Below are 24,844 nucleotides of genomic sequence, written 5' to 3'. Positions count from 1 at the left end.
AAATCAAAATTAAGGCGTGTTTTATTGATTAAGAGATTTTTTATTTCAACAAACACCTAGTAAAAACAAAGCTACTTTTTCAGGATTTCTTTGTTTACAGGAAAACTTAGCAATCTTTACTCATTCTATTTCGAAACTGATAACTTATGCTTGATTTTTCCAAAAAGTGGACACTTGTGCTATCTTACAAATCCTGAAATTCAATAAATTCTTTTCATTTGCTAAATCATGTTTACATTTTTAACTTAGACCTCTCCTGAGGTCAGTTCTGAATACGGAAAACAATTCAGCATTTGGTTCAATATTTTGCCAATGTGTACAGCAACGAAAATGAATTAAAAATCACAAAATTAGCTTCAAGATATGGCTAAAAACAGTGGCTTCTATGGTAAAAAAAACCTCACAGTTCTCGGTGAATTTATTTACTTAGGTACCAGTTGTAAATACAAACTGATTCAAAGGCAAAGACTAGCGACTTACTAACAATTATCTCACATTGATACACGGAAATTCTTTAACTCTTCCTATTTAGGTGGATACGTTATAATCCTCCATGCTGCTGTATTTAGCGAACCAGGCGTCTCGCTTGTTATGCGGGCATAGATCCCTGTAGAACTTCAGTCCAGTGACCTGGATGTACCCAACAAGGAGTTGGGAGTCACGGTCTTCCAGAACGAAACCTACAATGCAATTTTGAAGGAATGCCTTAAAAAAATACTGAATTATACCTATATAGTCGGCTCATAATTGATCTCAATTTTCTGGGTGAAATTAGAAGGCTTTTACCGATTCTGGCATTTTTATGTTCCTAGCGGTGCTTGGTTTTTTTTTTTTTGGTTTTTTTTTTTGGTTTTTTCGGTCAGAAAGATGTTTGCATTGTTTTATTGATCTAACTTGATCTGAAACTGATATAATATTCTTGGCATTTCGTTTTTCTGTGTTCTTATATTTAACAAGCAAGGTACAAGCTGGTACATTAACAGTGTCTTTATGTAATCAGAAAGGGTGTCTTCCTCTAACCTGGCTGACGCCATCTTGTTTTGACGAGAACCTGGACTGGGCACGGACCTAGAGAAACTTCCGGTAGGTCCCAGACTTCCTCAAAACTAAACGAAAACTTGAGGCTCGTAAAAAATTAGGCGTTCATTTCCTTTGAGTAGCAGGTTTGATACACATCGATATGCAAAACATTTCACATTCCGCTAAAATATATGCACTAAAATTTGCAGTATAGACTATAATTAGCCTGCCCAACCCTACAATAGCAAACGCGGAGGTTAACTTCGGTCCAAGACGATTATTACACTCCACACTGCTTTACATGTTTTGCCGCTCAGTACACCGCAGCTAATCACGATGTTTCGATTTTTCCAAAGCACAAATACTCTTACCTATCTTGTCGCTAATAATAACGACTGTAAACAACTAAAAATTGTTACAAATTCGAAGGCAAAACTGCCCTTCCTTTACAAGAGATAAATGCCTTACTCAAAAGGAATTCTGTCAATTTGCTTTCTTATAACTTCTACGCGAGACGTAGAGATCTCGTCTTTTGAACTGACTTAAAAGGATACTTTAACATGTCTGGAGTTGAACTAACCGTGTGTCTGTTCGTCGAGAACCAAACAGACATGGCATCCGTCATCGTCGCTTCTTGACTGCGGGCTGTTGGTGAGGTTGTACTGGCTCGCAAACCCGATTATGGCTTCTAGGGCTTCAAGGCGAGCCTCGGCGCTTCTTGCTGTTACACAATTCTTGACAGCAAAACCAACTCTTGGTTCCTTTGGATGGTAGAGAATAGCGGTGAACGGTGGAGACGGGATCGCCGAGGGACCAACTGGACTTGTCCTCGCCTCTGTTCTACGGTAATTTCTGACAGCTGCAACCTCTTTCTTGAAATACGTCTTGAAAGGATACTGTCGAACATTTTCCACGTAACTGCTGTGCGTGGCATCATCACACGCTCTCCATTCTTTGTTAACGTAATGTGCCAAGAACCAGTGTGGAGTTTTACGTTTCCTCCTATCATATATACGGAGATAGACTTCCACGTCTACACAGAGATGAGCATGAGTCTTCTTCTTGTCAGTTCCCCAGTTACCACAATGGAGAGACAGAATAGCCGACTGTTGCAGATCAGTATAGTAGGAGACCATCGCCATTGCCTCCTTGACTATCTTACGCTTTGCCCCTGGGGCTTTGGAGCCAGAACTATTGCGAGGCACAATGATGAAATGCGGTCGAGGAGTGTAGTAGTCAAAGACTACCTTGAATGTCTCGAATCTCTCACTTGCGGGCAAGAGATCAAACGGTTCCCTCTTTTTCTTTGGTCGTTTATGTTCATTTAAGTAAAAGGGCCTCTTTCCTCTGGATGCACACATGTTTTCAGAAACAAGGCAAGGAATGTGAAAGATAGGGTTAAATTAAAAGACTTGATGGTTATGATTACGAAACATTTCACTCGGTCTTCAAATCCAGTATCTCGGTCCGCACCGTGATGGTCTTCCTAAGTCAACCAATCACATAACTTCTTTACATCCAAGCGTCAAGGCAAGGCGTACACGTCAATCAAGTTTGCCTTCCTTATGAGTATACAATGTTTTCCCGGAAAAATCTCGTTTCTAGGAATAACCCATTTATTTATAAGTTTGCCCCTGATTGGACATCGTGCCTGCTTTACAATGAGCGTCATTGTCGGAATTGAGCTGTACCAGCGCGCATACTCTAAACAAACATCGCAGAGCAACTTATTTTCCTGCTTATTCTGTAGTAAAACGTAGGAAGATGCATTTCGTCACGTTTTGTTCTCCTCAAGGTGAATATGAAAGCTTACGGATTTGATGTTACTAATCCATAGTTCAGTTTCTTTAATACAAATTTTATACCATCATATGAATCATTCATTATTAAACAGGTTTTCATTTTCACCATGACTCATAGTTTATTAATCTGATTTGTTTTGTAACCAGGGCTTTTTAAGGCAACATCAGAGTAGAAGCTAGCACAAATGGCTTTCAAGGGATTCCCTTGTGCATTGAATCACTTGCAGCAACCGCAGCAGAAAGAACTAACCCTTAAAATACAAATAATCCTAAGCAAAACGTAGCTGTGCATTATGTTTGAAGTATTAGCGGTGATGCAAACCTTACAGTTGTTCCTTTTATGGCGGGATTGAAAACGATTCAGGCTGTTGTAGAACACGGTATTATCCACAGCTAGACATTAAAATGTGTCTCTCACGTTTGTACATGCTTACGACTGAGCTTGGGAGAGATACGTCTGGAAGATACTATTCATAGAGAGATCCTTATAGCAGTGTGGTAGAGAATTTCAAGAGCGTAATTTTGAAAACATTCTCTTTGATTTTTGCCAAATCAGGTGCCTACGTTAGAATTATAATTACAGCTATTTCATGTGAGATGGGAGTACATTATACCAAGATGTTAAATATAAATCCATTATCTACCACTAGAAACGTCAGACCATACCACCAGCAAAACATCTTACCTGCACGGGAGTAATGCTGTATTCCTGCGAAGATATAAACGGAATTTCATGCACATATCTACCGCTGCTCAGTTTACCTTTGCATTGTGCTGCATTTCCTTCCATCACTACATTCCTCATATCTACCTCGGGAAAAAGAGGTCGCTGATATTCAACCAAGAAAACTCCATCCAAAATTGGAGCAATGTCTCAATCATGAAATCTTGATGCACACATTTATTATCAATAATTCCATTACAGAATCAGAGAAACTAAGCTCGTGTGTACTTTACTATAAGTGCACTTTACAGTTTTCATGTCTACATTGGGAGTCTTTAATCTGACTGTCTTCACAGACTCGTGTTTTCTTCATAGTGACTATAGTAACTGGTTTCCAAGTTATTCGGCTAGGTCCCTTTGTTTTAGATTGTTTGTGAATTCAATCAGTGAAATCCTAAAAAGAAAGCTATCAATGGTTAAACGCAAACTCAGGTAATTACAACTGCTTCTTAGACTGTAGTAGGCTAAACGAAACAAAGAACTATAAACGGATTCTTAACGATTAAACGTCTGAAGACCTAAGATGGAAGATTCAGGTATACACTTTGTAATCCTCCATACTGCTAAATTTATCGAACCAGTCGTCTCGCTTGTCATGTGGGCAGAGATCCCTGTAGAACTTCAGTTCAGTGATTTGAATATATCCAACTAGGAACTGAGAGTCTTCCTGAATGAAACCTGCAATGTTGAATTAAGTGCCATGAAGAAAAAACACAGCGATTTATTGAGACTGTTTCCACAAAATATACTTACTCTAACACGGAAATTATGCAGGGATACGGGATCTCGAAGAAAAGTTCGCTACAAGAGTGTTTTAGTCTGAGTTAGGGTGATTCAACCGTTGATGGCCAATATCTCAGGAGATTCCCCGGTTCTACTTTGAAGCCAACATTAGAAGTTTTCGGCAAAACGTTACTTTAGCTTAAGTTACGAACAGTCCAAAAGCCAGTTTTGTAAAGCTTTCTTTCTCTGCGTTCCAGTGGATTTGAGCCCACGTTGTTCAAGCTGCCTATTTTTTATCGCAAAGTTTGTTGAAAGCCAGAAAACAAGTAATTGAACGACTAAGAATTTCGCCCAAAACCGGAAAAGAGAAACAAAACTTAGAAAACAGAGGAATAGAGAGTTTGATTAAGATTCTATGTGTCACCGGTGTTCATACAGTCGCCATGAGTTGAGTGACTAACGGAGAAACTTTCAAAAACCTTTGCATAGGAGTCGTCAGAAAAGTTATTCAGATACATACTTTTAAAACTTAACTTATTCGAGTCCAACAATCGTTTTCAGGATGTTAGTCAAGGTAACGCTGAAAAATTGCTTTACTGTTTTGAACACAAACACTCTTACTGTGATTACCATAGGAATCGATATGCTAGTATGATGACTGCCGAGAGCTAGGGAAGGCCCTGGCGATTGCTACAGTTGCCAGTTAAAAAGACGTACAAAATTTATCCTTATTCTATATTACCTTTTGTTTATTGGACATGATTCTGTTACCTATCTTTAATGTTAATGGGGTGAATACTACGGCCGAAAACAATTAGAGTGGACAGTGAACTCGTGGACAGTCGCTCTCTCCTATCAAGAAAAACCGAAAAAAAGAAATGCCTCACTCGGTTGAACCAGTCTTGCTCCTGTTTCTACGTTAAAAGTAAATATTCAGCATTTGAAACTGAAATTAAAAACTCGATAATGTTCAAGGCTTAAATAAACTTTTTAAAAGTTAAGTACTAAACAAGATTTGAACTAACCATGCGACTTTTCGTCGAGGACCAAACACACGTGGCAGCCATTGTCATCTCCCTTCACGCTCATGTCCGTCAGCTTGTTTTGACTTGCAAACTTGACTATGGCTTCTAGGGCTTCAAGGAAAGACTCGGCGCTTTTCGGTGTCGCCGATTTGTCCACAGGAAAGCCACCCCGCGTTTCTGATGGATGATAGAGAATAGCAGTGAACGGTGAAGCCGGGGTAAGAGTCGCTTCAGCTGTAGTTGGCTTTGATTAACGGTACTCTCTAACAGCTTCAACCTCTTCCTTGAAATACGTTTGTTTAGGATACTGTTTAACATTTTTCTTGTAATTTCTAGGGTCTTTGCTCGCCTTCCATTGTTTAGTCACGTACTCTCGCGATGGCTAATTTGGAATTTCTCTTGTTTTCCTCTCGTAAGCACTGAGATATTTGTTCAAGTCAGAACAAACATGAGCGTGGAACATGTTCTTTGTAGTTATCCAGGAGCCAAAATGGAGGGACAAAATAGCGTGGTTTTCAAGATGATAGTGAGACACCATAGCCATTGCTGTCTTTACCACCTTCAGTCTTGCTCCTGGCTCCAACGAGTTGTAATCAGTTCCAGGTTTAGACTTATCACGCAGTAAAATTATAAAATGCGCCCGTGGAGTAAAGTAGTCGAATTCCACTTTAAATAAGTCGCATTTATTGTTGGCGGGCATCAAATCAAATGGTTTCTTTTCTTCTTGCCGTCGTTCGTGTTCATCTGGGCGCTTCTTTGCTCTGTAATAAGACATGTTTTTTAAACGCAGTTAGCTCAAGGAATCAAAGAAATAGGCCAAAAAAATACTTGATAATTATAGCATGGCAAGAAAACTTCGAAACCAGTGTCTCGCTCAATACCCCGCATAACGCTCCTGAATCAACCAATCAACTAACGCCTTTACCTGTGGGTGTCAAGGAAACCCTAGCACGTCAGCCAAATGCCATTGTTCTCTGTGTGTGGAACGCTTTCCCGGAAAAAGAAACTGAAATCTTTTCTAGGAATTACCGACTCGTTTACCCGTCCATTCTACTGCTGATCTGTCGCTGAAGAATTGATATTGCTGCGGCTGAGAATAAAGCGTAAAAGTTGTCACTCAACTTCACGTTATTAAGCTGCACTGGAAGTTCCTTTATATCCATACGTTGAAAATTATTTCTTTCAGGTAAGGAATACATTATGTTTCTTTGATGTCGATTTCCGAGAAAGACCTTTGTGGGTCATTCAGCAGCTGTTTGTCACAGTTTGGATCATAAACTATTTTTATATTATCCCACCTGTCTCTAAAGTTTCACTTCCGCTCTATGATTGGCCGGCCACACATGGACGTCAATCAACTTTCACTTTTTTGAGTAGGTGTAATGTTTTCCCGGATACCTATTTCCCAGAAAGGCCTTTTCTGGGAAATGAAGTATAACTTCCGGGCTACAGTTGTGTACAAAGTCCTGAGGGACAATCGTGGCCCGGAAGTGAAATTTTAATTCCCAGAAAACGTGACGCCTCCGGGAATTAACAGTAGCCGTATACTACAAATATTCGAATGTTTTTTGGCATATTTAAAAGTTTCCGAGATATTCAGAAAATATTAAGATAAGTTATTTCACGACATTTAGAAATGTATATTCACAGCTTTCTTTGGCTGAGCCGCGTTATCCTCGCCATTTTTTCGAAACAATACTCAGTTTCTATACCAGAAACAACCCAGTTCAGCGATTTTCCACTTGAAAAATGTATTCTAATAATTTCGTTTCAAGCCGGTAACATGGAATCGTCTGAATCTTCTTCCTCTGTTCCCTTCAATACTACAATAAAAATTTGGCCTTAGTGATCCAAAAATCGGTTCATTTTTAAAACATTTAGAGGGCTTTTCTAGATATTTTGTGATATTTAGAAATTTTTTGAGAGGTCCAGAAAGATATTTTGGCGATTTTACGTGATTTTTTTTATTACTGTTATTTTACGTGATATTTGTGGAAAGGCCTAACGTATGGCTCATATTGTGGTAAAATTACAGGCTTTTCCGCGAATTGATATTAATTTAATCAAACAACGTATCTAACATCACCTGCAGAAATTATATTCTGCTGGACATGTTTGACATCGGAAGATGTCCGTGTACGAGCCAAAAATTGCGGCCAAATAAAATCGAAATTGTTTAATTGCCCCTAACCCCTAATTCTTTTCTCAGCCGTCTGGAAAATTCTTCTGTTGTTGATCACATTAGTGAAAAAATTATACTCATGCGATTTTTCCTCAATTTTCTGTGAATTTTCAAAATTCGGAAAATACGTGTCACTTTGGTTCTCCACCGCGTTTTAAGGGGATTGAGTCGAGTTTTTTTAACAAAACCTTTTTTCTAGAATGCCTAATAAATGTGTTGCTGCGAATTGCAGTAATGCCGCAGATGCTTGTAAGCGCATCTTTATAGACACTATACCTTTCTTTGGTGATTCTTGACCCAAGGCGATCATCAAACGAAGAAAGAAATGGGTTGATTTTATCAAAGCCAAACAAGCCAAATGGAAACCAACAAAGTATAGCGATTTTTATGCTATACGTAAGTCCCTGGGAGTGTACTTTAGAAAGTTTTATACTGGGAGGTGCCGCCCGGAGGTCCAATCGCTTACCCTTTTGTTTACCATTTTGACTGAAAAGCTACTCCTTTCGTATACCTTTAATTGAAGAAAGCACTCCTTTTCACATATGTATTTAAGAACAGTGCATCGTATTTCTAAACCTTTACAATGAAGTTTTTGAACACTATTACGGGAAAACATCAAGCATAACCAGAGGAGATGTTAACCAAAGCACTATACCCTTACAAAAACAAAATATGTAGAGAGAAAAGATTAAAGAGCGTAAGCTGACTCAGTCAAAGATAAAAAGAGATTAGTCCAAAAGAAGCAGTAAACTGCAGAAATGAATTGTAAGACACCGGTATATTTTTGCTCGAGTTTAAAGTAGCCTGAGTTAGGTATTTCGCGCCTTTGATATACCATTGCGGCATGCCACAGGTACAGACTTTTAACTGTCCATTCTGTAGAGGTTGTGTTTATATAATTTTGTTTCTTCTGCTATAATGATGTAACTAGCAAGTTTCAGGGACTCGCGCAATGAAAACCTCCTGGCGCCAACCAGGAGCCCATGACCTCTTGGCTCCTACTCATCTTGCGTGTGGGTCAGTAATACACACGCGTCATATTTATTTCTTTCTGGTAATGAGGGTTTGGCTGTACTGCGTTAACATTTTAGCAGTTTTCTATTGCTTGTCATTATTAGCTACATTCTTGGCAGTTCCACAAGATAACACCAGCTGATTTGTGGAAATAGAACGAATAAAATAGTTGGGTTACAAGGCTAATAGCTGTCCTTCCCCCCACCCACCCCCCCCCCCCCAACCCCCAACTACACCCCGTACTGCTCTCCAGCCATTCCAGGTCTCCATCCAGTGCTTAGGGATATGAACATGTTGATGGATACAAAACTGCTATTTTGGTTGTGCACACATCTTTACTGTTTAACTGACTTATTTCTTTAATTTTATTTATCTTATTTCTTTTTTCCGGTAACATGGGAGCAAATTAACGAACAGTGACTCGCAAGAATGGCGATTTGAGGCCTGGTTACTAATACTATGTCGATTTCGCTTGGAGCGCCAGGAAACCATATTAACTCAACTCCTTCGATTTTCTTCGCGTTTTGAGCTTCCTCCAACAAAACTACTGTACAATTAATGTGACAATCAACACTTAAGTTCATATCTGGAGAAGCATTAGTACTCACATTGGAACCTCAGTAAACTGATTCAGAATTTAATCATGTAGTTGGTATAGTGTAATCGTCCGGGTGAGGGTAGTTCGATAGAAACACGGTACATGTTTTCTATTTCCTAAATACAAACTGATCCAGAGGCAAAGAATAGCGACTTACTAACAATTATAGTCCTCTCACGTTGATACATGGATATCCTTAATACTCTCCTTATTTAGGTGTATACGTTATAATCCCTCATGCTGCTGTATTGAGCGAACCAGTCATCTCGCTTGTCATGTGGGCAGAGATCCCTGTAGAACTTCAGTCCGGTGACCTGGATGTACCCAACAAGGTACTGAGAGGCGGCAACATTGAATCCTGCAATTTCGAAGAAATGCAATAAAAAAACACTGAATTATACCTATATAGTCGGCTCATAATCGACTTCAGTTTTCTGGGTGAAATTAGAAGGCTTTTACCGATTCTGGCATTCTATGTTCCTAGCGGTGCTTTTTTGTTTTTTCGGTCACAATGATGTTAGAATTGTTTTATTCATCTACCTTGATCTAAAACTGATTCAATTTTCTTAGCACTTCGCTTTTCTGTGTTCTTGTATTTAACATACGATAAAAGATTTGGCTCGTACGAAATCGTCCCGACAAGCTGGTACATTAACAGTGTCTTTATGTAACCAGAAAAGGTGTCTGGCTGACGCCATCTTGTTTTGACGAGAACCTGGACTGGGCACGAACCTAGAAAAACTTCCGGTGGGTCCCAGACTTCCCCAAAACTAAACGAAAACTTGAGGCTCGTGAAATGAGGCGTTTATATGCTTTGAGCAGCAGGCTTGAAACACATCAGTACGCAAAAAATTTCACTTTCCGCTCAAAATATGTACTAAAATTTGAGGTATAGACTATAATTAGCCTGTCCAACCCTACAATAGCAAACGCGGAGGTTAACTTCGGTCCAAGACGATTATTACACTCCTCACTGCTTTACATGTTTTGCCGCTGAGTACACCGCAGCTAATCACGATGTTTCGTTTTGCTATAGCACAAATAGTTCTACCTATCTTGTCACTAATAAGAACGGCTCAAAACAGCTAAATATCGTTACAAGTTCGAGGGGAAAACTGCCCTCCCCTTACTAGAGATAAATGCCCTACTCAAAAGGAATTCTGTCAATTTGCTTGCTTCTAACTGCTATGCGAGACGTAAAGATCTCATCTTTGGATCTGACTTAAAGGGATACTCTAACATGTCTAGAATTGAACTAACCGTGTGTCTTTTCGTCGAGAACCAAACACACATGGCATCCGTCATCCTCACTTCTTGCGTGGATGTTCGTGAGCTTGTACTGGCTGGCAAATCCGATTATGGCTTCTTGGGCTTTGAGGCGAGCCTCGGCGCTTCTTGCCGTTGCATCATTCTTGACAGCAAAGCCAACCCTTGGTTCTGAATGATGGAAGAGAATGGCGGTGAACGGCGGAGATGGGATTGCCAGGGAACCAATTGTATTCGTCCTTGCCTCCGTTCGACGGTAATTTCTGACAGCTTCAACCTCATCCTTGAAATATGTTTTGAAAGGATACTGTCGAACATTTTTCACGTAACAGCTGTGCGTGGGTTCCTTGCACGCCCTCCATTCTTTTGTAACGGACCTTACCGAGGGCCAGTTGGGAACTTCATGCTTTCTCTTATCATATATACTGAGATAATCCTCCACGTCTACACAGAGATGAACATGGAACTTGTCCTTGTCAGTTCCCCATTTACCAAAATGGAGAGACAAAGTAGCGGACATTTGCAGGTCATAGTGAGAAACCATTACCATTGCTGCCTTGACTATCTTAAGCTTTTCTCCCGGAGCTAAGGAGTTATAATTAGTTATAGACTTTCTGTCGCGGGGCACGATGATAAAATGCGCTCGAGGAGAGTAGTAGTCGAAAACCACCTTGAATGTGTCGCATTTCGCATTTGAAGGCAAGAGATCAAATGTTTCCCCTTTTGCGTTTAGTTGGTCATGTTCATCTAAGTGAAAGGGCTTCTTCCCTCTTTGTGCAGACATTTTTGCAGAAATTAGGCAAGAGATGGGAAATACAGGGCAAAATAAAAAGACTTGATGGTTTTAATTGCGAAACAATTCACTCGGTCTTCAAATCTAGTATCACGGCCCTTTCCGTGATTGATCCTTCTAAATCAACCAATCACATAACTTCATTACGTCCAAGCGTCAAGGCAACGAATACACGTCAATCAAGTTTCCCTTCCTTATGTGTATACAATGTTTTCCCGGAAAAATCTGATTTCTAGGAATTATCCAAGGTATTTATAGACTTACCCGTGATTGGACACTGTCCCTGCTTTTCAATGAGCGTCACTGTCGAAATTAAGCTATACCAGCGCGCATGCTCTAAGCAAACATTGCAGAGCAACTTATTTTCCTGCTAATTCTGCAGTCAAACGCAGGAAGATGCATTTCGTCGTGTTTTGCCTCTGATCTCGTCAAAGTGAAAATGAGGGCTCATAGATTTGATGCTATTACCCCAGATACTACTTCAGTTTCTCTGATACAAGTTTCATACCATCACATGAATCATTCATTAACAAACAGGTTTTCCTTTTCACCCATGACTCATAGTTTATTGATCTAAAATTTTTGGTCGGGTTTTTCAAGGCAACATAAGAGGCAAAGCTTGCACAAATGGCTTTCAAGGGATTCCCTTGTGCATTGAAGCACCTCCTGAATGAATGAATGGCAACTTTATATAAGTCTCAGTCTTAATAGCTGAGCACAAGTGCTTTACTAATTGGGCAGACTAAAATATGCAACAGCAGCAGAAAGAACTAGCCCTTAAAATACAACTAATCCTACGCAAAATGTACTTGTGCGTTATTTTCGAAGTATTAGCGGTGATACAAACCTGACAGTTTTTCCTTCTATAGCAGGATTGAAAGCGATTCAGGCTATTGTACAGCACGGCATTATCCACAGTTAGACATTAAAATGTGTCTCTCACGTTTATACATGGATTGTTTACGACTGAGCTAGAGAGAGATAGGTCTGGAAGATGCCATAGGGAGATCTTTATAGCAGTGTGGTAGAAAATTTCAAGAGCGTAATTTTGAAAACTTTCTCTTTGATTTTTGCTAAATCAGGTGGCTACGTTAGAATTATAATTACAGCTGTTTCATGTGAGATGGGAGTACATTATACCAAGGTGTTAAATATAAATCCATTATCTACCACTAGAAACGTCGGACCATACCACCAGCAAAACATCTTACCTGCACGGGAGAAATGCTGTATTCCTGCGAAGATATTAACGGAATTTCATGCACATATGCACATATCTACCGCTGCATTTCCTTCCATCACTACATTCCTCATATCTACCTCGGGAAAGAGAGGTCGCTGATATTCAACCAAGAAAACTCCATCCAAAATTGGGGCGATGTCTTAATCATGAAATCTTGATGTACACATTTATTATCAATAATTCCATCACGGAATCAGAGAAACTAAGCTCATGCGTGTACTTTACTATAAGTGCACTTTACATTTTTCATGTCTACATTGGGAGTCTTTAATCTGTTTTCAAAGACTCGTGTTTTCTTCATAGTGACTATAGTAACTGGTTTCCAAGTTATTCGGCTAGGTCCCTTTATTTTAGATTGTTTGTGAATTCAATCAGTGAAGTCCTAAAAAGAAGGCTATCAAATGGTTAAACGCAAACTCAGATAATTACAACAGCTTCTTAGACTAAACTAGGCTAAACAAAACAAAGAACTATAACGAGTCTCTTAACGATTAAACGTCTGAAGACCTAAGATGGAAGATTCAGGTATACACTTTGTAATCCTCCATACTGCTAAATTTATCGAACCAGTCATCTCGTTTGTCATGTGGGCAGAGATCTCTGTAGAACTTCAGTCCAGTGATTTGAATATATCCAACTAGGAACTGAGAGTCTTCCAGAATGAAACCTGCAATGTTGAATTAAGTGCCATGAAGAAAAAAAAGCAGCGATTTATTCAGACTGTTTCCACAAAATATACTTATTCTAACACGGAAATTACGCAGGGATACGGGATCTCGAAGAAGAGTTCGCTACAAGAGTGTTTTAGTCTGAGTTAAGGTGATTCAACTGTTGATGGCCAATATGTCAGGAGATTTGCCGGTTCTACTTTGAAGCCAACATTAGAAGTTTGCAAAACGTTACTTTAGCTCAAGTCACGAACAGTCCAAAAGCCAGTTTTGTAAAGCTTTCTTTCTCTGCGTTCCAGTGGATTTGAGCCCACGTTGTTCAAGCTGCGTATTTTTGATCGCAAAGTTTGTTGAAAGCCAGAAAACAAGTAATTGAACGACTAAGAATTCCGCCCAAAACCGGAAAAGAGAAGCAAAACTTAGAAAACAGAGGAATAGAGAGTTTGATTAAGATTCTATGTGTCACCGGTGTTCATGCAGTCGCCATGAGTTGAGTGACTAACGGAGAAACTTTCAAAAAACCTTGCATAGGAGTCGTCAGAAAAGTTATTCAGATACATACTCTTAAAACTTAACTTAGACGAGTCCAACAATCGTTTTCATGATGTTAGTCAAGGTAACGTTGAAAAATTGCTTTACTGTTTTGAACACAAACACTCTTACTGTGATTCCTATAGGAATCGATATGCTGGTATGATGACCGCCGAGAGCTAGGGAAGGCCCTGGCGATTGCTACAGTTGCCAGTTAAAAAGACGTACAAAATTTATCCTTATTCTATATTACCTTTTGTTTGTCGGACATGATTCTTTACCTATCTTTAATCAGTGTTAATGGCGTGAATACTACGGCCGAAAACAATTAGAGTGGACAGTGAACTCGTGGACAGTCGCTCTCTCCTATCAAGAAAAACCGAAAAAAAGAAATACCTCACTCGGTTGAACCAGTCTTGCTCCTGTTTCTACGTTAAACGTAAATATTCAGCATTTGAAACTGAAATTAAAAACTAGATAATGTTCAAGGCTTAAATAAACTTTTTAAAAGTTAAGTACTTAACAAGATTTGAACTAACCATGCGACTTTTCGTCGAGGACCAAACACACATGGCAGCCATTGTCATCTCCCTTCACGCTCATGTCCGTCAGCTTGTTTTGACTTGCAAACTTGACTATGGCTTCTTGGGCTTCAAGGAAAGACTCGGCGCTTTTCGGTTTCGCGGATTTCTCGACAGCAAAGCCAACCCGTGGTTCTGATGGATGATAGAGAATAGCGGTGAACGGGGGAGACGGGGTAAATGTCGCTTCGGCTGTATTTGGCTTTGATCGACGGTACTCTGTAACAGCTTCAACCTCTTCCTTGAAATACGTTCGGAGAGGATATTGTTGAACATTTATCGCGTAATTTCTAGGATCTTTGCTCGCCTTCCATTGTTTAGTCACGTACTCTCGCGATGGCCAATTGGGAATTTCTCTCTTTTTACTCTCGTAAACACTGAGATACTCGTTCACGTCAGAACAAACATGAGCGTGGAACATGTTCTTTGTAGTTATCCAGGAGCCAAAATGGAGGGACAAAATAGCGTGGTTTTCAAGATGATAGTGAGACACCATAGCCATTGCTGTCTTTACCACCTTCAGTCTTGCTCCTGGCTCCAGCGAGTTGTAATCAGTTCCAGGTTTAGACTTATCGCGAGGCAAAATGATAAAATGCGCTCGAGGAGTGTAGTAGTCGAAGGCCACTTTAAATGTGTCGCATTTCTCGTTGGGGGGCATCAAATCAAATGGTTTCTTTTCTTCTTGCCGTCGTTCGTGTTCATCTGAGCGAGGTCGCTTCCAGTGTCCTCGTTCACGTTCATCTGACCATGGGCGCTTCTTTGCTCTATAATCAGACATGTTTTTTAAACGCAATTAGCTCAAGGAATGATAGAAATATAGGGCAAAAAAATACTTGATAATTACAGCAAGGCAAGAAAACTTCGAAACCAGCGTCTCGGTCAATACCCTGCATGATGCTCCCGAATCAACCAATCAAATAACACCTTTACCTGTTGGTGTCAAGGAAACCCTAGCACGTCAGCCAAATGCCATTGTTCTCTGTGAGTGGAACGCTTTCCCGGAAAAAGAAACTGAAATCTTTTCTAGGAATTACCGACTCGTGCTGATCTGTCGCTGAAGAATTGATATTGCTGCGGCTGAGAATAAAGCGTTACAGTTGTCACTCAACTTCATGTTATTAAGCTGCACTGGAAGTTCCTTTATATCCATACGTTGAAAATTATTTCTTTCAGGTAAGGAATACATTATGTTTTTTCGATGTCGATTTCCGAGAAAGACCTTTGTTGGTCATTCAGCAGCTGTTTGTCACAGTTTGGATCATAAACTATTTTAATATTGTCCCACCTGTCTCTAAAGTTTCACTTCCGCTCTATGATTGGCCGGCCACACATGGAAGTCAATCAACCTTCACTTTTCTGAGTGGCTGGAATGTTTTCCCGGAAACCTATTTTTCTGGGAACTGAAGTATGACTTCCGGGCTACAGTTGTGTACAAAGTCCTGAGGGACAATCGTGACCTGGAAGTGAAATTTCAATTCCCAGAAAAAGTGACGTTTCCGGGAATTAACAGTAGACGTATACTTTAAAGTCTGTCCACAGATATTCGAATGTTGTTTGGCATATTTACAAATTCCCGAAATATTCAGAAAATATTAAGATAAGTTATTTAGCGATATTTAGAAATATATATTCAGAGCTTTCTTAGACTGACCCATGTTTTCCCCGCTATTTCTTGAAACAGTACTCAGTTCTATACCAGAAACAACCCAGTTCAGCGATTTTCCACTTGAAAAATGTAGTCTAATAATTTCGTTTCAAGTCGGTAACATTGAATCGTCTGAATCTTCCTCCTCTGTTCCCTTCAATGCTACAATGAAATTTTTGCCTCAGTGATCCAAAATCGGTTCATTTTTTAAAATATTTAGAGGGCTTTTCGAGATATTTTGTGATATTTAGAAATTTTTTGAGAAGTCCAGAAAGATATTTGGCGATTTTACGTGAATTTTTTGTTACTATTATTTTACGTGATATTTGTGGAAAGGCCTAACATATAGCCCATATTGTGGTGAAATTGCAGGCTTTTCCGCGAATTAATATTAATTTAATCAAACAACGTATCTAACATCACCTGCAGAAATTATAGTCTGCTGAACATATTTGACAAAGATTCCCGACTACGAGCCCAAAATGGCGGCTAATTGAAATCGAAATTGTATAAGTGCCCCTAACCCCCTAATTCTTGTCTTAGCCGTAAGGAAAATTCTGCTGTTGTTGATCACATTAGTGAAAAAGTTATAGTCGTGCGATTTTTCCACAATTTTCTGTGAATTTTTAAAATCGGAACATCCGGTCACGTTGGTTCACCGCCACGTTTCAAGGGGATTGGGTCGAGTTTTTTTACAAAACTTTTTTTAGAATGCCTAATAAATGTGTTGCTGCGAATTGCAGTAATGTCGCAGATCCTTGTAAGCGCATCTTTATAGACACCAAACGAAAGAAAGAAATTGGTTGATTTTGTCATCGCTAAATAAGCTAAATGGGAAGCAACAAAGTATAGTAATTTTTATACTATACGTAAGTCCCTGTGAGTGTACTTTAGAAAGGTTTATGCTGGGAGGTTCCGCCCGGAGGTCCAACCGCTTACCCTCTTGCTTACACTTTGGCCGAAAAGCTACCCCTTTCGTAGTATACCTTTAATTGAAAAAAGTACTCCTTTCACATATGTATTTAAGAACAGTGCATCGTATTTCTAAACCTTCGCAATGAGGGTTTTGAACACTCTTATGGGAGAACATCAAGCATAACAAGAGGAGATGTTAACCAAAGTACTTTACCCTTACAAAAATCAAAAATGTAGAGCGTTAGCTGACTCAGCCGATGATAAAAAGAGATTAGTCCAAAGGAAACAGTGAAATGCAGAAATGAATTGTAAGACACCTGTATATTTTTGTTTGAGTTTTACGTAGTCTGAGATAGGTTTTTCGTGCCTTTGATATACCATTGTAGCATACCAGAGGTACAGACTGTTAACTGTCCATTCTGTAGAGGTAGTGTTTACATAATTTTGTTTCTTCTGCTATAATGATGTAACCTGCAAGTTTCAGGGACTCGCGCAATGAAAACCTCCTGGCGCCTACCAGGAGCCCATGACCTCTTGGCTCCTACTCATCTTGCGTGTGGGTCAGTAATACACACGCGTCATATTTACCTCTTTCTGGTAATGAAGGTTTGGCTTTACTACGTTAACATTTCAGTAGTTTTCTATTGTTTGTCATTATTAGGTACATTCTTGGCAGTTCCACAAAATAACACTAGGTGATTTGTGGAATAGAATGAATAAAATGGTTGGGTTACAAGACTAAAGCCCTGGCCAAACGGACTCGCAAGGAGTCGCAAGCGGCCGGAAGTTGAACTTGCGTAGAGAGTTGCGTTGGGTGGCTGAACGGACTCGCAAGTTTCCTCGCAAGTACCCGCAAGTCGCAATAAAAACCATTTCAAGTCAGAAATATCCTGTATTTCATTGGCTAATAATAGGTTAATGGACGTCTCTCAACTTACGTTGACTTGGGTTGAGTGGCCAAACGGTGAAAAACTTCCGTCGACCTGCGTGCAAATTTGATCTTGACCAAAGTGAGCGCAAGTCATCGCAATTCAAAGGAAGTGCACGCAAGGCCTGGCCAAACGGAGTCGCAAGTAGACCTAAGCTTTCAACTTGTGTCTACTTGCGACTCCGTTTGGCCAGGGCTTTCTCCCCCACCTCTCCCCGTACTGCTGTACAGCCATTCCAGGTCTCCATCCAGTGCTTAGGGATATGAGCATGTTAATGGATACGAAAATGCTTTTTTGGTTGTGCACAAATCTTTACTGTTTAACTGACTTGCTGTGTTTTCTTTCTTTTTTTTTTTTTTTTTTCTTCTTTTCTCCGGTAACATGGGAACAAATTAGCGAACAGTGACTCGCAAGAATGGTGATTTGAGGCCTGGTTACTAACCCCGAGACAATTTCGCTTGGAGCGCTAGGAAAGCACAATTTCTCAACTCCTTCGATTTTCTTCTCGTTTTGAGTTTCTTCCGACAAAACTACTGTACGATTGATGATGTGAGAATCAGCATTAAAGTTAATATCTGGAGAAGCATTAGTACTCAAATTGGAACCTCAGTAAACTGATTGAGAGCTTTAAATCCATTTTGAAATCACTGGTTATCCTTGCAATCTGATTGACTCTCAATGGTGCGATTTATTCACGAATCGCACTATTTTTTGCTCTAAATCGCATCTTTTTCTCAGCCAATGAGAATGGGCCAGTAAAACATAACAACCCATCAGATTTCAAGATTAGTTTAAAGTAATCAATAAAATTTCAGGAAAATGAAAGGCAAAAAGCCACTGTGTGGAGAATTTTGCAAATACTATTGCCAAAACTTTGTTGTTATTGTAGCTTTTTTTCCAAAAAAATTTACAAATTTAATTAATTAGTTTCTGAATGACGATTATGAACTCCTTTAGGCTGAAGACCTACTTTAATGGAAGTTCCCAACTTTCAGTGTCCATTTTGACGAATATTTTGGCGATTTTTCTTCAACATCTGCTCAAGATCCGTATGATACTGAGTCCAGTAAAACATAAACAAACGAAAACCACACAACAACAAATTCAGAGTCATCTCAAGAAGATAGATGTTTCCAGGTTTCCGGTAGTTTCAAACGAAGCAACAAAACAGCTCAACTCTGTTCCTGTGTATAAACATAGTCAACATACGCCACACTGCACAAAGTAGTGAATGAACGAACGCCTTACGAAGCCGGTGCCAGTCCCGCCATCTTGGAAATATCTTAAAACAAATGGCGCTGCTAGAACTTGACAAGGTCCTGAGTATTGAGTCCTACGCCGAGGTTACAAAAAGAAACGGAGATGATAACGAGCTGGACCCCTTAAACTCATACCATTGAACGGCATTTAAAAGAAAAAAACGTACTATCCACTTGGCATCGTACACTCGAGGGAGTTTCACAACTCAAAAGAAATCGATCGCAGAATTACACAGGATATGCACCTTCAAATTTCTTCTCCAAAGACAATGAAAAGTCGCAGCCTCAACCACAGAAGAAAGGTAGGCCTTCCACAATTGATTCAGGCGACGAGAATTGCACTTTTATACCTGAAGTAGACTATTTTCGACTTCAGATCAGAATTGCTTATTTCTTTGTCATGCTCGAATGAGTTTTCGTCACATGACATCGTTTTGCATACTAAATTAGACGTAAAGGCGTTTCCGGTTCCGCTTTTTTTAACAAACCGGCTATAGTCCATGGGCCAAGACCCCCAAAAGTGGTTTTTTTGTACCATGTGGAGGGACCAATGCTATCACGTATTTTCTCAATCTGCAATAACTGAAGTCTATTTTAAGGTACGATAGCAAGCTTCTATCAGTAGCTTTCTTGCTCTAAACATGTGATAAAATGACGTCATCTAAACTGCCTAATGACCACGGATCCGGTTAACAGCTTCAGATTCTGAACGATGTCCATTGTACAATTCTCTTCAAACAACATTTCATACATTTTAGGCCTAGCAGAATAGGACATTGATTCAATTGCAAAAGAAGGAAATTTTTTTAAGGTTGTCTCGTTGCCATGGAGACGGAAATGATCAATGAGTTCACGACTGCAATAAAAGTCAATGAAAATAAGGCTTTTCACTTCCTAATTTTAAAAAATAACAACTGCAATATACGTTGTCAAAAAGTTCAATCATGTGTAGATCACTCTAGCACTGGCTTGGATTAACTATTCAGCTAATGAGTTTTAAAGAGCTCCCTTAACGAGTCTTCTTTGTCCTGATATCATCCATTCTGAAACCATACCAGTACCAAACACATTGGAGACTTGTCCTTTTCGCGTCAGTCAAGCATCATTTTCACTTAAATGTAAACAAAGACTCATGTTTAATTTCAGACAAAAATAACAGCTAAGTTATTTTAAAGCATTTAGCGGTTGCCATGACAACCACAAACAGTTACTCGATACATTAAAAAGAGTACATCGTTCGAAACTAAACCTTACGAATGTAAGAGTATGTATAAGGAAAGTTATTTCATATTTTTCCTATGGTTATGAGATTCTTACCTTTCGCTTTCTTCATCATCATTGTCGTCAACGAATAAAACATCGTCGTCATCATCTAGCCTGTTTTTGCAATCTTGAAGCCGGCACATATCAGTACATTTCAGCCCATTGACAATACAGGAGCACGATGGAAGTTTGCAGGACCTACTGCACTGGCAAGATAGTAGTTCTAGAACAGCTTGCGGAGCTGGCTGACCACCCATCCAGTCTACGACCAGCTTGTCGTCTTCACTACACCAGCTAAATCCCACTGGTGATGGGATGGTTGGGCATCTTTGTAAACTTCGTCTCCAGACAGCAGCCTGGTAGTTTGCTCGTAGCGAGTGTTTGTGCAGCGTATCATTGCAGGGTGGCAGCTGGTTGGAATCAACGTCTCCTCTCTTCAAACAGAACAGTCGATATCGGAGCTCATTGATGTCGCTTGTCCCAGGGTTGTTGCAGTACATGGCACATGTAAATTTCTGAAGACTATGGTACAGGTGATCAGACATATTCCAGAACATACCCAGATGCTGGAACATCTCTTGAAATTCAGCATTTTGCTTTACAATTCGATAACCTGCAACCTTTCCCCGTCCGGCAAAAGCACTAACAGTGTCGCATCCTGTGAATGCATGAAAGCCCGGCAGTGATCTGCATACACTTGCTCCAACCCTCTCAACTACTCTTGAGATATCGATGTTCTTGACTCTGGTCTGTGAACCACCTTTAATGAATACTGAAGAAGGAATAAAGCTCTTGAAGGCCAAAAGAAGTACCAACACATCAGTGTCTTCTGATACTATGACGACCGAAGCAAACCTCGATTTAGCTGCATGGGCTGCATGTAAGAGGATTCGGGTGTCAGCCTCCTCTTGGGTTGATTCGAGCTCACTGATAGGTTGCATTATTCCAGACGATAATTGGTGGCATTTTCCGCCACACGTGACAACCAGAGTCTTTCCTGATAGCTTCTCTGTGTACTTTTCTTTCTTCCACTCGCCGGTTACAAACACTATGAAAGCTTGTTTGTTCTTTGAGCTACACAGGAATCTTCTCCACTGTTTAACCTTCTGTTCGGCTTGAATATTGCGGTATTCGCTTCCTAAACCGTCACCCCTGTTCTCTCTTTCGGCGTTCTTTATGGATTCCTCTCTGTAATCATCGAAGACGACATCAATCCTGTCACTTGTTCCACCTTCGTTTAGAACTCTGCAAAGAAGAGTTTCAGCAACTGCCGCAAATGTCTTCTTATCACCTTTCAAACACTGGACAAGAGCCATCCCATCTATTACACTTGCTGAGGGTTGGGGAATGGCATCTGCTGCTTCGACGTTTTTGTGCAGTTCTTTAGCCAAGGACGCTTTGTTCGTCTTACGCATCAAGCCATCTGCGGTAGCTAATGATCAAGGGAGTGGTCCGAGAGGATGGGATAACACTTCTCTCATCTGTAAGTCTCTGCTCTCTGCGATGACAATCATTTGAGCAAACAGTCTTCTGTCGGCCTTGATGATCACGTTCTTACCAGCTTTAACTGATACCTTCTTGTTCAAGTGAGTAAAAGTCTTCAGCCTAGCTTTCGTGATTGAATCATGGAACGTGACTTTAGGTGGATCAGACTGAAGTCGTTGCTCTCGGAATGCTTTGTAGGCTTCCTCTCCTTTATCTTTAGCGTGTAGCAAGTCATGCTCTACATCAGGAGTGGCAACTTTTCCTGTGGAAAGACAGACGAGGTCTTAAAGGTCAGGGCTGAATGGGTTGAGCCAAGTGTTTTGAAGAATTGACACTATAGATTGAACATCAGCTTCATCTCTTTGTATTCTTGTTGGTTGTAGATCTTTGTGTTGGGAACAAGAACTACTGATGTGTAATATATCTTTGAGTTGCCTCAGGAAGGTACTCCGGTATTCAGCGACCAGGTAGAATTTGCTTACTGCATTAGGCCTTAGACTGAAACCTTTAGTTCCTCCTCACGTTTGAGTGTCTTTGTTGACAGTCTCCTCGCACGTCTGATCAACAGGTATTCTTCCAAAAGGGTTGTCTTCGCCAATCTGAAGAGAAAATCCTCCGGATCGCAAGTATTCCAGGGTGTCCGGATGCTCTGCTGGTAGATGTGACATTTCATGCAGATATGCTGAAAGGTACCTGGCGTAGTTAAGGTTATCATATGTGAAACACCACGGGACAATTTCACTGATATATGAAAGGTGAAGATCCCAATCTCCCTCCCGAGATCCTCTGAACAGACCAAGTAAAATTTCCACCATGTCAACGTAAGACATCCAGAACTTCGATAGCTTCCCATTATCATGTCGGAGATAGCTCGTATACAAGCGATACTTCTTCAAATGAGGGACTCTCCACTGTGTCTTTGAATTCTTGTTCACATGTGTTATCACAGAGCGCTTTCAGTCCTTTTAAAAACGCATCAACAGTAGGCTTCTTCTCTTTATGATGTTCCTTAATCCAAGAGTTAAATCCCATCCATGCTAGCCTGTTAAGAGCCTCATACATGAGCTTGTGAAATCGTACGGCGCGATTATATGTGCGGCCTTCTAGAACACTAGCCACAGATCCTTCAGCAATTACTCCAGACTCGACTATTACGTCTCGCAAACCAGCATCTTGGAAACGCTTTCCGATCACTGACAAGAAAGTGCAAATGGTATGGAACACACCCATTCTCAACACAAGGTCATTAAACTGTGCCCTGTGTTTCCACTTTATCTCAGTAGCTTTAGCATACAGTGCCTGATCAAACACAACAACTATGCTTTGGAGGTTTAAGGTTTCCTTAATCTGTAGGGACTTAATGAGGACTTGGTACACAGCTGACATGTTCGTCGCTGGGGCATTGATTGTTAGAAGATAGCCCACGTTATCCTTGGCAACTTCTTGGTTATTACGCACCAAAATATTGAAACCAGTCCAACCAGGAACGGATTGCTTCTGACTTGCATGAATACGTACTAAAAACCATAGCAAGTTCTTTCTCCATGCACATTCCATGATTTGATTTAACTTGACCTCCACATATCCTCTAGTATGGGGCCCACAGCGCTCGCCGGCATCATAGATAGGTACAGTTTCATCATCCACAGACTCGATACTTCTCCTCCTCAATTTCACAATGATTGGTTCTGAAGCTGATGGAGGTTGGGGACCAAAATGATCAGCTTGAACTGCAATTCCATTGATTCGGTGGGACGTGCCTTCACCAGACAAGGTCTCCTCGAGACGATCAATATTATCCCAGGCTAGAGTGGTACTGATGAATGGACGGATGTTGTGGGGAAGGGGAACTTCGTTGCATGAAGTTGCTGCCAACTTTTGAAGGGAAAGTACAGTATTAATCTCTTCAAGTTGGGAGTACGCAATCCCGTGGCCACAGTGATTTAAAATTTGAATTAGTTCAACGTTGTTAGTAAGAGATTTTACAGCATAACGAAGCAGGACGTACTTCGGGGGCTTCTGTCGTCCACCACTCACACCAAATACCAAGCTCTGTCCAAACGAGGTTATGAGGCGTTGAACTTTTTGAGAACAAGATTGCAAACCCGGACATCCAGTGCTTCCAGTTAGCATAGTAAACAAAAACTCTTTGAGGTCATCTGGAATGGTCACGGCATTTTCAGATAGTTCGAAAGGTTGGGGTGGCCATGATGCCTTTATTTCTTGTTCCTGGATAGCTTTTCTGAGATGGAGGGCGGTCTTCGATATTTCCTTGGCACTATTTCTTCATAAGTTCTCCATACGTTTGGCTAAATCCAGTCGGGAAAGACTATGCGGAATAACAAAAACTCGCTTGTTGCCAGAAAGATCTTCAAAATCCAGTGTGCCTCTAAACTTCCCTTCAAGTTTCCTTCTGAAATGGGTTCTCGTAGATTCTTTGATTTCCATGTCTCCTTGAGATTTAAAAAAGGATGTAAATAAGGTATACAGCTCAGCCATTCTAACAACCCTCAAGTTTTGTAGCAAATCTGTTTTGATGTAGGTAAACAGCATTTCATAGGCTTGTGATTCTGCATTAGTATATTGAAAACACTTATCTTCCTCTTTTGTATCACTGCTAAGAGCGTCTTGAATGTTTCGGGTGTAGTCACGATAACAAGACTTGTGATAGCACGCTTCTGCCGCGACAAGCTCTTTAGTGACAATAGCCAGTATTCGTGGATCGTTTCTACCCACAGCTGCTCTCCTGATCGTGTTATCAGGACGTAAGTCGATACATTGGACCAGTGCCTCTCTAGTTTTGGTTCCCCTGAGGTATTTGGTCTTCTCGCAAAATACACAAATTCGCTCATAGACTCTACTTTGCGTGGTCACGGTTTGTCGGACTGAAGATCTGCGGCTACTTGTGCCACCTTGTTCTTCAACTGTGATACCAGAGTGAGACAACTTTTGTAAATCCCTTTTCATCGTAAAGATACCGCGACATTTTCGATGATAGGAGATCTGGGGCACCTCTCCTTCCTTTAACGTTTTCGCGATATCGAGAACCTCTTCATGGTTACGAATAACCGCAGCATTCAGTAGTGATTTCCATGACTCAAGGTCTTTTAAAGAAGACAACTCTCCATTTTCGTCACTACAGTGAATTAAGCACTCGTTTCGTTTTCGTTGTCGCTTG

At 40.4% G+C, this 24,844-nt stretch overlaps 4 protein-coding genes and 2 pseudogenes across 8 annotated transcripts; all 6 read right to left on the bottom strand.

Moving 5' to 3' along the window:
- Positions 1-19: 19 nt before the first annotated feature.
- Positions 20-3,575, bottom strand: LOC149117289 (uncharacterized). The gene is made up of 2 exons (XM_089282925.1): positions 1,601-3,575; positions 20-680 (listed from the first exon to the last, which is right to left on the bottom strand). Exons 1-2 carry the CDS (start codon positions 2,379-2,381, stop codon positions 529-531), a joined length of 933 nt encoding a protein of 310 aa, XP_089139051.1. The 5' UTR covers positions 2,382-3,575; the 3' UTR covers positions 20-528.
- A 133-nt stretch (positions 3,576-3,708) lies between these two features.
- Positions 3,709-7,841, bottom strand: LOC149117288 (uncharacterized; annotated as a pseudogene). The gene is made up of 2 exons (XR_016205610.1): positions 5,295-7,841; positions 3,709-4,224 (listed from the first exon to the last, which is right to left on the bottom strand). The product of XR_016205610.1 is annotated as an uncharacterized LOC149117288 (transcript).
- Positions 7,842-8,805: 964 nt separating this feature from the next.
- LOC110059541 (uncharacterized) lies at positions 8,806-12,391 on the bottom strand. The gene is made up of 2 exons (XM_020766251.2): positions 10,349-12,391; positions 8,806-9,446 (listed from the first exon to the last, which is right to left on the bottom strand). Exons 1-2 carry the CDS (start codon positions 11,136-11,138, stop codon positions 9,301-9,303), a joined length of 936 nt encoding a protein of 311 aa, XP_020621910.2. The 5' UTR covers positions 11,139-12,391; the 3' UTR covers positions 8,806-9,300.
- A 139-nt stretch (positions 12,392-12,530) lies between these two features.
- On the bottom strand, positions 12,531-15,385 carry LOC110059540 (uncharacterized). Of its 4 annotated transcripts, none has more exons than XM_089282924.1 (3): positions 15,101-15,385; positions 14,129-14,934; positions 12,531-13,057 (listed from the first exon to the last, which is right to left on the bottom strand). In XM_089282924.1, the coding sequence occupies exons 2-3, from the start codon at positions 14,826-14,828 to the stop codon at positions 12,912-12,914; spliced, it is 846 nt and encodes a 281-aa protein (XP_089139050.1). In that variant the 5' UTR covers positions 14,829-14,934; positions 15,101-15,385; the 3' UTR covers positions 12,531-12,911. The 4 variants fall into 4 exon arrangements, 3 of the variants coding, with proteins under 3 accessions (XP_089139050.1, XP_089139049.1, XP_020621908.1); XM_089282923.1 differs by lacking the exon at positions 15,101-15,385 and adding an exon at positions 15,015-15,093; XR_016205609.1 differs by lacking the exon at positions 15,101-15,385 and adding an exon at positions 13,843-13,955 and having other exon boundaries at positions 12,921-13,057; positions 14,129-15,060.
- A 4,846-nt stretch (positions 15,386-20,231) lies between these two features.
- Positions 20,232-21,738, bottom strand: LOC149117287 (uncharacterized). The gene has a single exon (XM_089281231.1). The coding sequence runs from the start codon at positions 21,594-21,596 to the stop codon at positions 20,232-20,234; it is 1,365 nt and encodes a 454-aa protein (XP_089137357.1). The 5' UTR covers positions 21,597-21,738.
- A 157-nt stretch (positions 21,739-21,895) lies between these two features.
- LOC149117286 (uncharacterized) lies at positions 21,896-23,277 on the bottom strand (annotated as a pseudogene).
- Positions 23,278-24,844: the final 1,567 nt, after the last annotated feature.

This window comes from Orbicella faveolata, unplaced genomic scaffold, assembly GCF_042242905.1.
Source record: "Orbicella faveolata isolate gen_17 unplaced genomic scaffold, um_ofav_v1 contig_12, whole genome shotgun sequence".
Lineage (NCBI taxonomy): Eukaryota > Metazoa > Cnidaria > Anthozoa > Scleractinia > Merulinidae > Orbicella > Orbicella faveolata.
This window is presented reverse-complemented; position numbering and strand designations above follow the sequence as displayed.